General features: G+C 32.5%; 7 protein-coding genes across 7 annotated transcripts; 3 read left to right on the forward strand and 4 right to left on the reverse strand. All coding sequences in view use genetic code 12, as the record gives it.

Moving 5' to 3' along the window:
• Nucleotides 1-461: 461 nt before the first annotated feature.
• Nucleotides 462-1,154, forward strand: CTRG_04227 (uncharacterized protein; the record flags this gene model as incomplete). The annotated part of the gene is made up of 1 exon (XM_002549884.1): nt 462-1,154. The coding sequence occupies one exon, from the start codon at nt 462-464 to the stop codon at nt 1,152-1,154; it is 693 nt and encodes a 230-aa protein (XP_002549930.1).
• A 1,134-nt stretch (nt 1,155-2,288) lies between these two features.
• HAK1 (Hak1p) lies at nt 2,289-4,736 on the forward strand (the record flags this gene model as incomplete). The annotated part of the gene is made up of 1 exon (XM_002549885.1): nt 2,289-4,736. One exon carries the CDS (start codon nt 2,289-2,291, stop codon nt 4,734-4,736), a length of 2,448 nt encoding a protein of 815 aa, XP_002549931.1.
• A 203-nt stretch (nt 4,737-4,939) lies between these two features.
• On the reverse strand, nt 4,940-5,971 carry CTRG_04229 (uncharacterized protein; the record flags this gene model as incomplete). Its single annotated transcript, XM_002549886.1, has 1 exon — nt 4,940-5,971. The coding sequence occupies one exon, from the start codon at nt 5,969-5,971 to the stop codon at nt 4,940-4,942; it is 1,032 nt and encodes a 343-aa protein (XP_002549932.1).
• A 761-nt stretch (nt 5,972-6,732) lies between these two features.
• CTRG_04230 (uncharacterized protein) lies at nt 6,733-8,073 on the forward strand (the record flags this gene model as incomplete). The annotated part of the gene is made up of 1 exon (XM_002549887.1): nt 6,733-8,073. One exon carries the CDS (start codon nt 6,733-6,735, stop codon nt 8,071-8,073), a length of 1,341 nt encoding a protein of 446 aa, XP_002549933.1.
• A 361-nt stretch (nt 8,074-8,434) lies between these two features.
• Nucleotides 8,435-8,872, reverse strand: RPS23A (40S ribosomal protein uS12; the record flags this gene model as incomplete). The annotated part of the gene is made up of 1 exon (XM_002549888.1): nt 8,435-8,872. The coding sequence occupies one exon, from the start codon at nt 8,870-8,872 to the stop codon at nt 8,435-8,437; it is 438 nt and encodes a 145-aa protein (XP_002549934.1).
• A 599-nt stretch (nt 8,873-9,471) lies between these two features.
• On the reverse strand, nt 9,472-10,527 carry ANT1 (Ant1p; the record flags this gene model as incomplete). The annotated part of the gene is made up of 1 exon (XM_002549889.1): nt 9,472-10,527. One exon carries the CDS (start codon nt 10,525-10,527, stop codon nt 9,472-9,474), a length of 1,056 nt encoding a protein of 351 aa, XP_002549935.1.
• An 898-nt stretch (nt 10,528-11,425) lies between these two features.
• CTRG_04233 (uncharacterized protein) lies at nt 11,426-12,685 on the reverse strand (the record flags this gene model as incomplete). Its single annotated transcript, XM_002549890.1, has 1 exon — nt 11,426-12,685. The coding sequence occupies one exon, from the start codon at nt 12,683-12,685 to the stop codon at nt 11,426-11,428; it is 1,260 nt and encodes a 419-aa protein (XP_002549936.1).
• Between the last annotated feature and the right edge of the window lie 233 nt (nt 12,686-12,918).

The raw sequence follows: 12,918 nt of genomic DNA on the forward strand, positions 1-12,918 counted from the left end.
TGATTTTAAGCTTATTTAATGGCTTTATCAAACTTGGTATTACTCATGGAAGCAATGAAGGTAAATCAATAAAGAAGAAGAAAGTTGAATAAATATGGTCTTTTTTTATTAATATATTATGATTGCCCATACATTCTACATATATTTATCTCTATATTACAATTTCAAATAAATATTTAAAAAATTATGACTTGCATCAATTGTAAAGGTTCTAAGTCCGAGTTGTTTTTAAATTAAAGAACTGCAAACATTAGTGGTAATGGTACTCTAGGACAATAGTGATACACTAGAGATTGACCATATCCTATAAAAAATTTTCTCTTTAAGGAAATGACCCAAAGTACTACTCTAGAAAGGACAAGACATAACAAAAACAGTGGAAGAGATTACTGTTCACGATAATTGTAGTCTTCCCTTTGCTAAGTATCATTTGCTTAATTATTATCTAAAAGTGACAAACTATGGCTAGAGATTCAAATTCAAAACTTGAAGTAATAGAATCATTGCTTCCTACAACTCAGATAAGCAAATCATTTGCACAAGATGAAACTATAACAGATGGACTGATAAATAATCTAAAACATCTAAAGTATATAACGTTTACTTTACCAGTACTTTCAAGATATAAATACACTTCGTATCGTCATAATGGATTATTTAGTGATGAAATGGTAAGATGTTATAAACTTATGGAGAGTACAGCAATTGATTTGGTTTATAAAATTGCAATCATAACAAGACACACTTGGAAGTATGGTAGCAATACTCAACATTTTGCTAAGCAATTTATATTTATGTTTAATTCATTATTTATTGATTTACCATTGACAGGATCAGAATCAATAGAACCAAGAACAAAAACATTTCTTTTGGAAACATTTGATGATTTATATTTCCAAAGACAAATACAACTTATAGTTCATGATGTGTTCTTAGGATTAGATAATATTTATCTAAAGTATTATATTGTTGACTTTTTAGAAGTGAAGTATGGTTACAAAATACCAGTAAATTTTTTTGTAATTGGTGTTTGCAGTTTAGGATTACAATTGTATCGCGATAAAATTCAAGGAATGACCATAGTTCAACCAACCATAGAAGTTGAAAATGGACTCAAAACATCGATGTTCAAATGGTTTAAAATCAATTTTTGAATTTGGAAGTTCTCAAGACAAAGAGGCTATGTTTTCTATAAATTCAACTTCTTCCTAGTTAGAAATTACCTCAATTGTTTTTGTTTGTGCTGTAGTTGTTTAGGGGGAAAAAAAGACTTGAAACTGGTGAAAAATCAATGAACGAAAAGAACAAACTTGGTTTATCTATAGTTAGTTTAAGCTATTTCAGGGGTGTATAATGATATTATTACTTTCAATATGATAAAAAGTAATTCGACTGGAAACTAGGGAGATTGAAAGAACAATAAGAGCAATTCGAATCAAAACAAAAAAAAAAAAAATCCCTCAATAGTTGCAAATAAAAAAATTTGCGACAAAGCCTCGTTCAAATATCGCTCACATAAAACAAAGATGAAGAGTAGGAATGTGTTTTGGATAACTGGAAGTATAGCTGAGTTTATATGAAGAAATTGGCAAGGCGCAGTGTAAGTAGATCATTAATTTGTTGGCCTTACGGTTCTGTAAGTAAGATGGAAGTTCAATCTATGGTATATATTGTGAATAAGACGAATAATAATACTTGCCAGGAGTTCTTTGAGGGAATTTCTGAACTACGCTGAAATATACGTAATTTCTTTTGTGTTTCAATTTAATCAACCAAATATGACACACTCTTGCAACTTCAGCCTTGAATTTGGAATTTGTTACTGAATTACTTTAATCGAGATGCTTTTTCGGAGTACAGGAACATCAATACATTTACAATATGGAATGAGGGGTTAATGGGCCACCAGTCAGCAGGCAGATCCTTATACATAGTAAGCATCATCCTTGTATCATTAAACTAAAATATATCTACAAACAGAATAATGGGAAAAAAAATTTCTTCCACCTAATAAATGAATGCAAAATAATTCCCTCATAGTTAACCAAGAATGTCAATCTAACAAAACCATTTACGTGTATATTGTTCAATTTTTGTGTTCACTAGCTATGAGCGATTTTTTTGGGGGGAAAGTTTTCGTTTTTCACAGCCAAACTTCATAAAACCATAATATACCTTCAAAAGTTATCAAAAATATAACTATTTAAAGTCCAGTCAAATTCCGTCCAGCTTGTTATGATTTTTCTGGTCTCTAAATATATCAGTATCTTTTTCTCTTCGTCTAGTACATGCAGCAAATTTCTTCACCGTCAAGAAAATCCTTTGACAATGTTAATGAAAGCAACCATAAATCAATAGATGGACAGGTAGATAATCAATACTATATTGATATAAATGAAGAACAAGAACATCAAAACGAAAATAACTTATTTTCAATTTATAATGATGCTGATGAAGGAGATGAAGTAGATGAAGCTTCTGTTGATGATGAATCATCCATTGGTAAAGATGAATATGAGGAATCACACAATAAACAATCCTGGAAAACAATTTTACTTCTTTCATTTCTGTCATTAGGTTCAATTTATGGTGATTTGGGTACTTCTCCATTATATGTTTTGAATTCGATTAATTATTCACAGTATCCCCCAAACAAAGATGATATTTATGGTGCAGTTTCAATCATTTTTTATGTGTTTACTTTCATTGTTATTTTCAAATACGTATTAATTGTATTGTTTGTTGGTGTCAACTGTAACCATGGTGGCCAAGTGGCAATCTTTACAAAAATTGCTAGACATTTAGGAATTGGTCCAAAGGGAGTTACTTTACCTGGTGCTGCAGAAAAATCGGATTTACAATTGTTAACTAGACAAGATACTACTACTTCTTCAATCAAGTCAATGCAAACTAGAGTTGAACAAATTAAGCAACATCCTAGATTACTTTCTTTTGTACAGTATTTCATATTAGGGGGCTGCTTTCTTGGTAGTTCTTTAGTTAGGTCAGATGGGTTGTTAACTCCTACAACATCTGTATTGAGTGCAATTGGAGGTATTCAAGTTGCTATTCCTTCATTTAAATACGTCTTGGAAATTTCTGAAGTTATCTTGATAGTATTATTTGTAGCCCAACAATTTGGTGCTAGTAAAATATCATTCACATTTGCTCCAATAATTTTTCTTTGGATGATTGGATTACTACTTTGTGGTATTTATAACATTGCTAAACACCATCCAGGTATATTTGCTGCCTTGTCACCTTATTATGCTATTAAGTTGTTGAAGAGTGGTTCAATTGATGTATTTGCTGGTGTAATGTTATCCATTACCGGTACTGAAGCTCTATTTAGTGATGTTTCATTGGTTGGTAGATTACCCATTCAATTGACAATGTGTTGCTTCATATATCCTTCATTAATGTTATGTTACCTTGGTCAAGCTGCATATTTGGTCAAACATCCTGACGCATATACTAATCCATTTTTCCTTTCTTTGCCTGGTGGTAATGGGATTTATTGGACAATGTTTGTTTTAGCAACATTAGCTACCATTATTGCTTCGCAAGCATTGATCCTACTGGTTTTTTCAATTTCTTCCCAATTGATCAATTTGGATTGTTTTCCTAAATTAAGAATAATTTACTTATCTTCTCATCAAAAGGGTGAAGTTTATATCCCAGTCATGAATTGGCTATTAATGATTGGTGTCGTCTGTACTACTGCCGGTTTCAAAACTAGTGATAATGTGACAGCCGCTTATGGATTGGGTATTTCAATGGATTTTCTAGTAACTTCCCTGTTAATTATCATCTGTATGTTTTATGTTTACAATACCAATATCATTTGGCCATTGTTATTCTTGTTGATATTTGTACCATTGGAAATATGTATGGTTGTGGCAAATATGAAAAAAGTCCCACATGGTGCATGGTTCCCTATTATGATGGCAGGAATATTCTTCACTTTCTTGTGTACTTGGAGGTGGGCAAGGAATAAAAAACTCGATCAAGAATTTGCACAAAGAATCAAAATTGGTGATTTGTTCCCATATTTTAGTGCGAGATCAATAACAGTTAATCTTAATCCATTACATGTTAACTCCGGTGAAAGTGATGTCATTGGATCATCTATATATACTAAAGATGATGTTATCACGAAATTTGGTACATTACCATTAGCTAGGCACCAAGGATTAGGATTCTTATATGTGGATTCAATATTGACAAATTCACCAAACACATTACCACACTTGTATAAGAAATTGGTAACTTCATTTGTTTCCCTTCCTTCAGAATTTGTATTTGTTGGTATAAGAGTATTATCTATTCCATATGTTGATTCAGATGAAAGAGTTTTATTGGCACCTATGAAAATATCTGGTCATTATAAATGTGTTTTAAGATTTGGCTTTATGGAACACGTTGAAATTGATAATGAATTGGGACTTTCCATAATGAGTCGACTCCCAAGTTTAAGCATGAAGACTCCCGAACAGTTGAGTAACTATCCTGTTATTCATTTTTTGGAGAATGACTTAATTAGATGTCATGAGTATCGTTCAAATAAGAGGGGCTATTGGAAAAGTTTTAGATACTTCATTCGAAAAGTTGTCATCAATTATATCTATAGTCCAATTTATTCTTTAACTCAAGAATACGGTCAATTCATTAACACCGAAACAGAGAAAGAAGAACGTGAAAACAAGATATATCTAGGTGGGATTGCAAGGATATAAAAGAATTTCTAAAATTCGTTCTGGTGATTTCGTATATTTTATATATTTTAGTTTTTTATAAATATATTTTGTACTATTTTTTGTGTGTCGATAACTTTGGCTTTCTTTTTATTTTGTTAGATTCTGTTCTTTGAAAAGTGGACCCCTTTTATTATTATTATTCTGATTATTCTATATCAAAAATTACATGAACATATCTTCTACTATGCCCATTCTGGTTTAGTGTTGTAATCACTATTTCTTCCTCTATTGTTGTTTCCACCTCTCCAGTTTCCATTTCCTCTACCACGATAATTACCACCTCTACCTCTCCAATTACCTCTACCACCTCTTCCTCTTCCACCTCTGCCACCTCTTCCGCCTCTTTGCAAAGAAGCTTCACCAAAAGTGTCCATATTCAAATTTCTTTCTTCAGACCATCTCATATTGGTTCTTTCTTCGGTAGATGATGAAATATTATCGAAAAATGATGAACTCTTGTTGTATCCAGTATGTTCTAATTCACGTTCTTGTTCCAATTCTTTGGAAAATTTGGCATTTGCTTGTTCAAAATCAAATTCTTCAGGTGGAATATCCAATTTAGATTCTCTTCTTGGTTTTTGAGTTGCGGCAGGTTGAGGAACAGATCCTGGTTGAGCATCAGCAGGTTTGTTTTCTGAAACAGTCTTGGTTAAAGGTTCTTCATCAATAGTTCTAGTTGGAGCTGGATTTTGTACTTGTGGTGCTTCTGGAATACCTGTTTCAACAGGCGCTTGTGCAACTTGACCTGGTGAAGCTGCTGGGACATTGGTAGTTTGTGAAACACTGCTTTGAACTGGAGATTGTGCACTAGTAGCAGTGGTGGTAGTTACTGGTGCTTGAGTTTGAGGAGCACCATTAGCCGTAGTGGTAGATGGAGGGCCACTATAATATTGACCAGTAGTTGGTGTTGGTTGTTGTTGTTGTTGTTGAGGTGGGCGATAAATGTTTGGTTTGACTTCATCAATAGGTGTATCCAAAACAGATAAATCTTTAACATCAGATCCTCTGAAAACAACATAATCATAAACATCAACACCTGGAGAAACTTCCAAATGTGGTTGTCCCATGGCGGCCATACGACCTTCGGTACCAAATAATCTCACTGATTTCAAAGCAACAGTGGCATCATCAGCATTGATGTTTTCTAAAAGACCAACATAACGAAGTCCCTTATTAGAAATAAGAGAAATTGTCTTCCCGATGTATTGAGACATTAGGCAGTTGGTTTTGAATGTGTTTGATCCTAACGGTGAAACTTTTTCAAAAAACAAAAAGGTCCAAAATCGTAATCAAGATTCTTACTCGCCTTTCATTTTTTTTTTTTGTTTGGCGGTGGCGGCGGTGGTGGTGGCAGTTGATGTGTGGGTGGGTTGTACAAGATTTTGTTGATTGAGCGATTCGCATAGAAAAAAAAAAAAAAATTTTGAAACAATTGATTTTGGATAATGTGCACGACGTGTTTAATTTTTGTAAGTTTATTGGAATTGACTAACAGGAACAGATTAGTCGTTAGTATAGATGTTGTGACAAATGTAGAGGAATATTGGTTGTTTCTATGTGTTTATATGATTCATATTGCAATTCTCTGCATTTTACAATGTTTACGTTAACATACAGAAATTGTTTTATGTAAATATTATTGCAAAAAATGAATGAAAAAAAAACAAGTATAGGTCAAAATAATCCAAACAATGTAAGATCACCGAAAATTTACAACTTGATACACCCTTATGACCAACATACATTACACCTCTTCCGTATGATTCTATTCTTCTTTTTTTTTGCAGCTATATCTTGGTTAGTAATTTTTTTAACTCAAGATACACACACACTTTCAATTGTTAGTGTCATCAACAAATCGGATACCAAAGTGCGAGAGAGTGATGTGAGAACGAAAAAAAAATTCAAAATAGTTAAATCGCATCAACGTTGGGATTTAGCCACTTGATACTACCTTTTCATAGCAATAGAGATAATGAGTGATCCATTAGCTGATTATACAAACTTATCACAGGATGAAACTGATCCTTCGAAGAAAGATGATAACGTTGATGATTTACCAGATTTTGAAGATGTAGTGGGTGATAATGATATCGAACGACCAACCCAACAAGAAGAAGAAGAACAACAACAACAACAAGAAACAGAGAAAGACGAAGTTCCAGCACAGGAAGAACGATCAAATGAAGAAGAACCGCAAAATTCGGAACCTATAGAAGATGTTCTTAGTACCATGAAAGTTGCCAAACTTGCGGATGGTCAAGTTGGTGATGGTTATGTCAAGAAACATACTGGACTTAAAAGAAGACATAATAGCTCACTTGATGATGATGACGATGAAGAAGAAGACAATGGACACAATTCGAATAATATTTTTAATGATGATGATAATGACGGAGGCTCAAGAAGTAGACCAGGTAAATCATATCATCCAGATGATGAAGTTGATTATGAAAGTTTAGACCCACAACAAAGAAGACGACTCGAGTTGGAAGAAAGAATGACTCAAGCTATTAAGCCAGCATCTAAGAGAAGAAGAAAAGCAGATGAGGATGATATTGAAAGAATGCAAGATGATAAAATTGATGCATTGAAAGAACAAATGATTAAAGCAGCTACTTTAGATGTTGATAAGAATTCTCAAGGTCAAATTGCAACTGAAAAATTGAAGCTTTTAAGTAAAGTAACAGATGTTTTAGCAAGAGCTGATTTGGCTATTTCTATATTGGATAATAATTTATTGGAAGCTGTAAGATTGTGGCTTGAACCATTACCGGATGCATCTATGCCAGCTTATCAAATTCAAAAAGAATTAATCAATGCTTTAGAAACATTACCTATAAAAACAGACCACTTGGCCGCTTCAGGAATCGGGAAAGTTTTGGTTTTTTATCAACGTTCTAAAAGAACTGAAGCTCTGTTGAAGAAAGTAGTTGATAGATTAATTGGTGATTGGACTAGACCAATTTTGAATAAATCTGATTCTTATAAGGATAGAAGCGTCCAATTCCATGAATACAACAAATCCAAATTTACCAACAAATTATCAAGAGGTAGTAAAAGAAAGGAAGCTAAAACATTATATGAACAAAATGCTGAAAGAAGAAAAAGAGCTGCTATTCCAAGTACTAGAACAACTGCCTATAAGATTGCTCCTCTGGTTGACAAGAGTTTATTAATGAGACAACAAGCAAGACATGCTGGTAATGATGAAAGATTCAAGAAGATTAACCAAAAACTTACTTCAATGTCTGTTAAAAGAAAAACTACCAAAAAAGGTGGTCCATCTATTGAAGGTAGAGATTTGGCTATGTAGTTACATTATAGTTCGTAAATAAATATATTTGTAAAATTTGACTTTATACAGATGATACAGCTGGTGAACAAGCTGTGTTTGCCAAAAAAAAAAACAACATCCCATACTCTACAGTGAGTCTTTCAAAATAAAAAAATAAAAATTGAAAGTCAAAATAATATAAAATAAATCATGTACCTTTTTAAAAAATGTGCAATTGTATTAAACTATATTTATACATTCCTTTATTTCGAAATATAATCCAACAATGAGTGAAAATAAATCATCACTATTTTCATAAATATTTCTCTTTCATTAATATTATTGAAACCCAAGCTTTATATATTGAAAATAATCAAAAAATACCAAAGACAAAGATAATCTAAGATCTTGGCTTTTCTTTCTTTTCTTTCCATAAAGCCAACAAGGAGACACCAGAGACTTTAACAACCTTGAATCTAACCCCTGGAATATCACCCTTAGCCTTACCTCTTCTACCGAAACCAGCCAATAAGACTTCGTCATTTTCATCAACAAAATTCAAACAACCATCATTTGGAACGAAAGCAGTAACTTTCTTACCGTTTTTAATTAATTGAACTCTGACACACTTTCTAATAGCGGAGTTTGGTTGTTTAGATTCAATACCAATTTTTTCCAAAACGATACCTTTGGCGTGAGATGAACCACCAAATGGAGAAGATTTGAAAGCGGTACCTAATAATCTAGCTTTATAAGCTTGATCAGCCCATCTGTTGTTTCTTCTGTGAACTCTTAATTTTCTAGCAGAGTTAAGACCTCTTGGTTTACCTTTACCCATGATTGATGTTGTTGATGATAAATTCTTAAAAAAAAAAGGAGATTCAAAAAAAAAGAAGTGAAAAAAATTTTGTATACACCAAAGAGAAAAAACACTTTGGTTGGGAAAGGAAAGGAATGATTGTGAGAGAGTGAGAGGTCAGCAACCAGGCAGAGATTGTGAGTGAGTCTCCAGACTCAGAATCTATGCGCGACGCAGAGGTGATTGAGCGAGCGAGCGAGCGCGGGTGTAGAGTTTCGCCCTGTATACCACGATAACTAGCGCGACATCGTACTATCTGGCGACGTCCCAATGAATGAACTTTTTCATTCTATTTTTTTTTCGCTTTTCAGACGACAAATAAAAAGTAGTGCGAATCACAATAAATTGTTGTAAGTAATTGGGAATCACGTGCAAACAGTTTGTTTAGGGTTGGAGCCCTAAGTAAGAATTTTCTCACCGGTTTTATTCTTGTTTTTTTTTGTGTGGCTTCACATGCAAAGTCTAATACTAGTAAACGAAATATGTCATTTCTAGATGCACTTATAACTTTGGTAGTCGAATAAAAGAAAAGACTCTTATAAATATAAATATATATATATTGAACTAGATCTATCTAATTATTTTAAAGATTTTAAAGATTTCTTTTTAATCAAAGATAATAAAAACAAAAATAAAAGATCTATTTGATCTTTAAACATAAATAACAAACCTTGTACGAAAACACCTTTCAACAATTGAGGTGCAATACCTTTGTATAAACCATGGAATTTTTCAGTATGCCATAAGTGAGCCAATGCATCTGTGAAATGGTCGAATTTGATATCATCTTCATGGTTATCTTCTTCCAGAGAAGATTTTTTATCTTTTTTATCCTTTGATGAAGATGTTGATTTCTTTTGCATCATAGCTTTTGATACAATTAATGGTTGAGTGACAACAGTTGCTAAAGATTTAGCTAAAACTCCCAATGAAAAAGCTTCAAGTGGATTTAAATATTGTTTGTTTCCATAAAATATTTGTTTTAAACGTTCATAAGAACCATATGTGATTGATGGATTAATACATAAAACCAAAGAAACTCTTAACCCTCTCCATAATCCGGTAACACCATCTTGATCCAAAATTTCTTTAATCAATTGGAATACATTCTTGTGATTTTTATCAGTTTGTTGTTGAGTTGTAATAACACCAATTGGCATGGTGAAACATTGTGAGATTGCAGCAGCAACAGCACCAAGAAACAATTCCATTAATGTACTTGGTTTATGATTCGGTATGTTTTTATATAAATTGGCATAGACTCTCTTAACTATGGTATACCAGTAAAAATAAGAGAAATTCTGAGCAGCAGTACCAACAACAGTGGAGAATAATCCATGATACCAACCCAAAATACCCTTCTTTCTATATATTTGTCTTAAAACATCAATAGTATTCTTATATTTTAACCCATTATCTTTATCTAAACTTTGTTTATAAACAGAATCTTCTATATCTGATTCTGAAGCAGGAGGTGTTGGGATTTTATTTGAGTCATTTGATTTGGATGCTTTTTTCTGTTTGACTTGAGTTTGAATCAATACTTTACTTAAATCCAATGGATAAACTAATGTGTTAGCAATGGCAGAAGCTAATGCTCCAGATGCAGCTTTTTCTATTGGTGAAAGTGACATCGTTTATTGAATGGAATGTAGTGAATAGTGATTAATATTTTTTTTAAGCAATTCTATTGAAATTAGGAATGACAGGGTCAAACACGACAATATTAAATATAAATAAATAAATAAAAAAAAATTAAGGTGGGGAAGCTTGTGCAAAAAATCAAAAAAAAAATCGAACAGTTGATACCGAGGAACGTGAAATATTTGATCCAACAAGAATATGCTTTTTTTTTGATCTTAGTAGATGAGCCAAAGAAAAAAACAAGAATAGTAAGATGGGAAGAAGATGAATAAGAAGAATGAAATAAACAAAAATTCAAATCAAATTCAGAATAGGGAAATGTAGATTGTTTTTATATTTTTCGTTGTGGGATTGTGGGTTAACCCGTCGGTATCAATCCATCAAATGATAAACAAAAAAAAAGTTGGGGCAATCGCAATCGCAATCGCAAATTAATAACAAGAGAAGAGAAGAGAACAGGAACAGGAACAAAATAATAATACACTGGGGGAAGATCAAAAAGAGAGAGAGAAAATAATATTGGGGTACCTGTCTCTAACGGATAATTTACAAACTCTTCAAAGAGGAGGGTTTTGATGGTTCCCTTTTGATATACCAGGTAGTTAACCAGTTTTCTGATCTTACCCATCATGTGTTTGTTTATGATTTCTTGATGTGTAAATTTAACCCAGACGTTACCCACCACCTGTTTTTCCGTTTTACGATAACAAGCAGTTGTGATTTTTTTTCAATTGTGGTTGTCGTCCCGAGGATCTTTTTTTATTATTTTTTTTTTTTGTTGCTACCCGGTATGGCCTAAATTCTTGCCCCTCTATATCCGCTAGCAATAAACCTCCACACTTCAACTACGTAATCTGATTAATAATAAATTCTTGTAAATATGTCTAGTTATTTCCATTCTATAATTTCTCGATCTATACCGCTAGTAACAAGTTTTTCTACCCCATCACCATCAATAAAACTAATGAAATCTTTAATCTTACCTTGATGTCCTTCATTAAGTTCAATAACTACTTTATCATCAATAATATCAAGCCCTCTAATAACACCATCATCTCCCATAACCCATACTCCACTGGCTCTATCATTTTCGTCCCTACATAATCTCCATGCAATGATTGGTTGTGAATATTTATCTTGTGGCGACAAGGTATTTAAATTCTTAATAATTTGATTCCTTTTGATAGCGGTATCAGGAATTGCTTCCAGTAATGGAACAATAATTAATCTCATAAATGGTTCATGGGATGTCGCCACGGCAATCAATGGAATTGCAGCTTGATGAATAGTCAATAATCGTGGAGAAAATCCAGCAGCAGTAAATTCAGCATCATTCAAGGATATTTTATATAATAAAGTCAATTGATTATCTCTAATAGCTAGAACATCCAACAAAGTATTTTCCAATTTCCCCAACACAATAACCAATTCATTTTGATACTCAACCACATCAATACATGATCCTTGTTGTTGAAGTTTTAATTCAGATAAAAGACTAAAATTGTTCTCTTCATCCAATTTGATTAATCTTACAAAGAAATCCCATCCCAATGAAACAATATAATCAACATTACCTACTCTTTTATATCTAGCATCAACAATTAATCTCTTATGTGCTTGGAATTCACTTATAGGATCCAAATTTTCCAGATGCCTTAAATATAAAGTACCATTCATTCCTACTAGAATAATTTTATCATCTCCGACAGTTAAAATATTCTTTATGACAACAGGCATTTTGATAGTTTTACAAATTATATCTTCTTTAACGACATGAACATTGGAATCATTACTACTGAAATAAACTAACCCTTGAGAATAACATGAACCTAAAACGAGTCCTGCAATATCAACTAGTTTTCTAGGTGTTTGTGGGAATGGTGTTATCCAATGATTAAATTCATCTTTTATTATTTGTTTTAAATCATCATGAAGTTCTTCATTAACATCAATAGCTTCAATTTTATCAAGTAATGAACTATATTGAATTCTATCATCAATTATTTCATCTAATGATTCATCGAGTAATTTTGATGGTTGAATTGCTGTTCCATGTTCATTTTCAAATTGCTTTAAAGTTTCAGGATAATTGTTATCCTGTAAATATTGGGCAATCAAATTATGAATATACGTTGTTTGTCTTGTCATTTCGTGATGATGGTTGCAATTGTTGGGGGAGGTTATAAAAATTGGAAATTTGTTGCCTTCATTTATTTTTATTCTGTCCCCCTCTGCCTATCGCGATCTTAAACGATCAGTTTCCCAAAGCAAAATTTGAAAATTAGCCCCAAATTCACCCATGTTTTCTCTCTACGAGTTCTCTGAAATTAAAACATTATCTTACATTTATTTAAAACTAGTATACAACATTTTACAACATG

The sequence above is a fragment of the Candida tropicalis genome (assembly GCF_000006335.3).
Source record: "Candida tropicalis MYA-3404 genomic scaffold supercont3.5, whole genome shotgun sequence".
NCBI classification, from domain to species: domain Eukaryota; kingdom Fungi; phylum Ascomycota; class Pichiomycetes; order Serinales; family Debaryomycetaceae; genus Candida; species Candida tropicalis.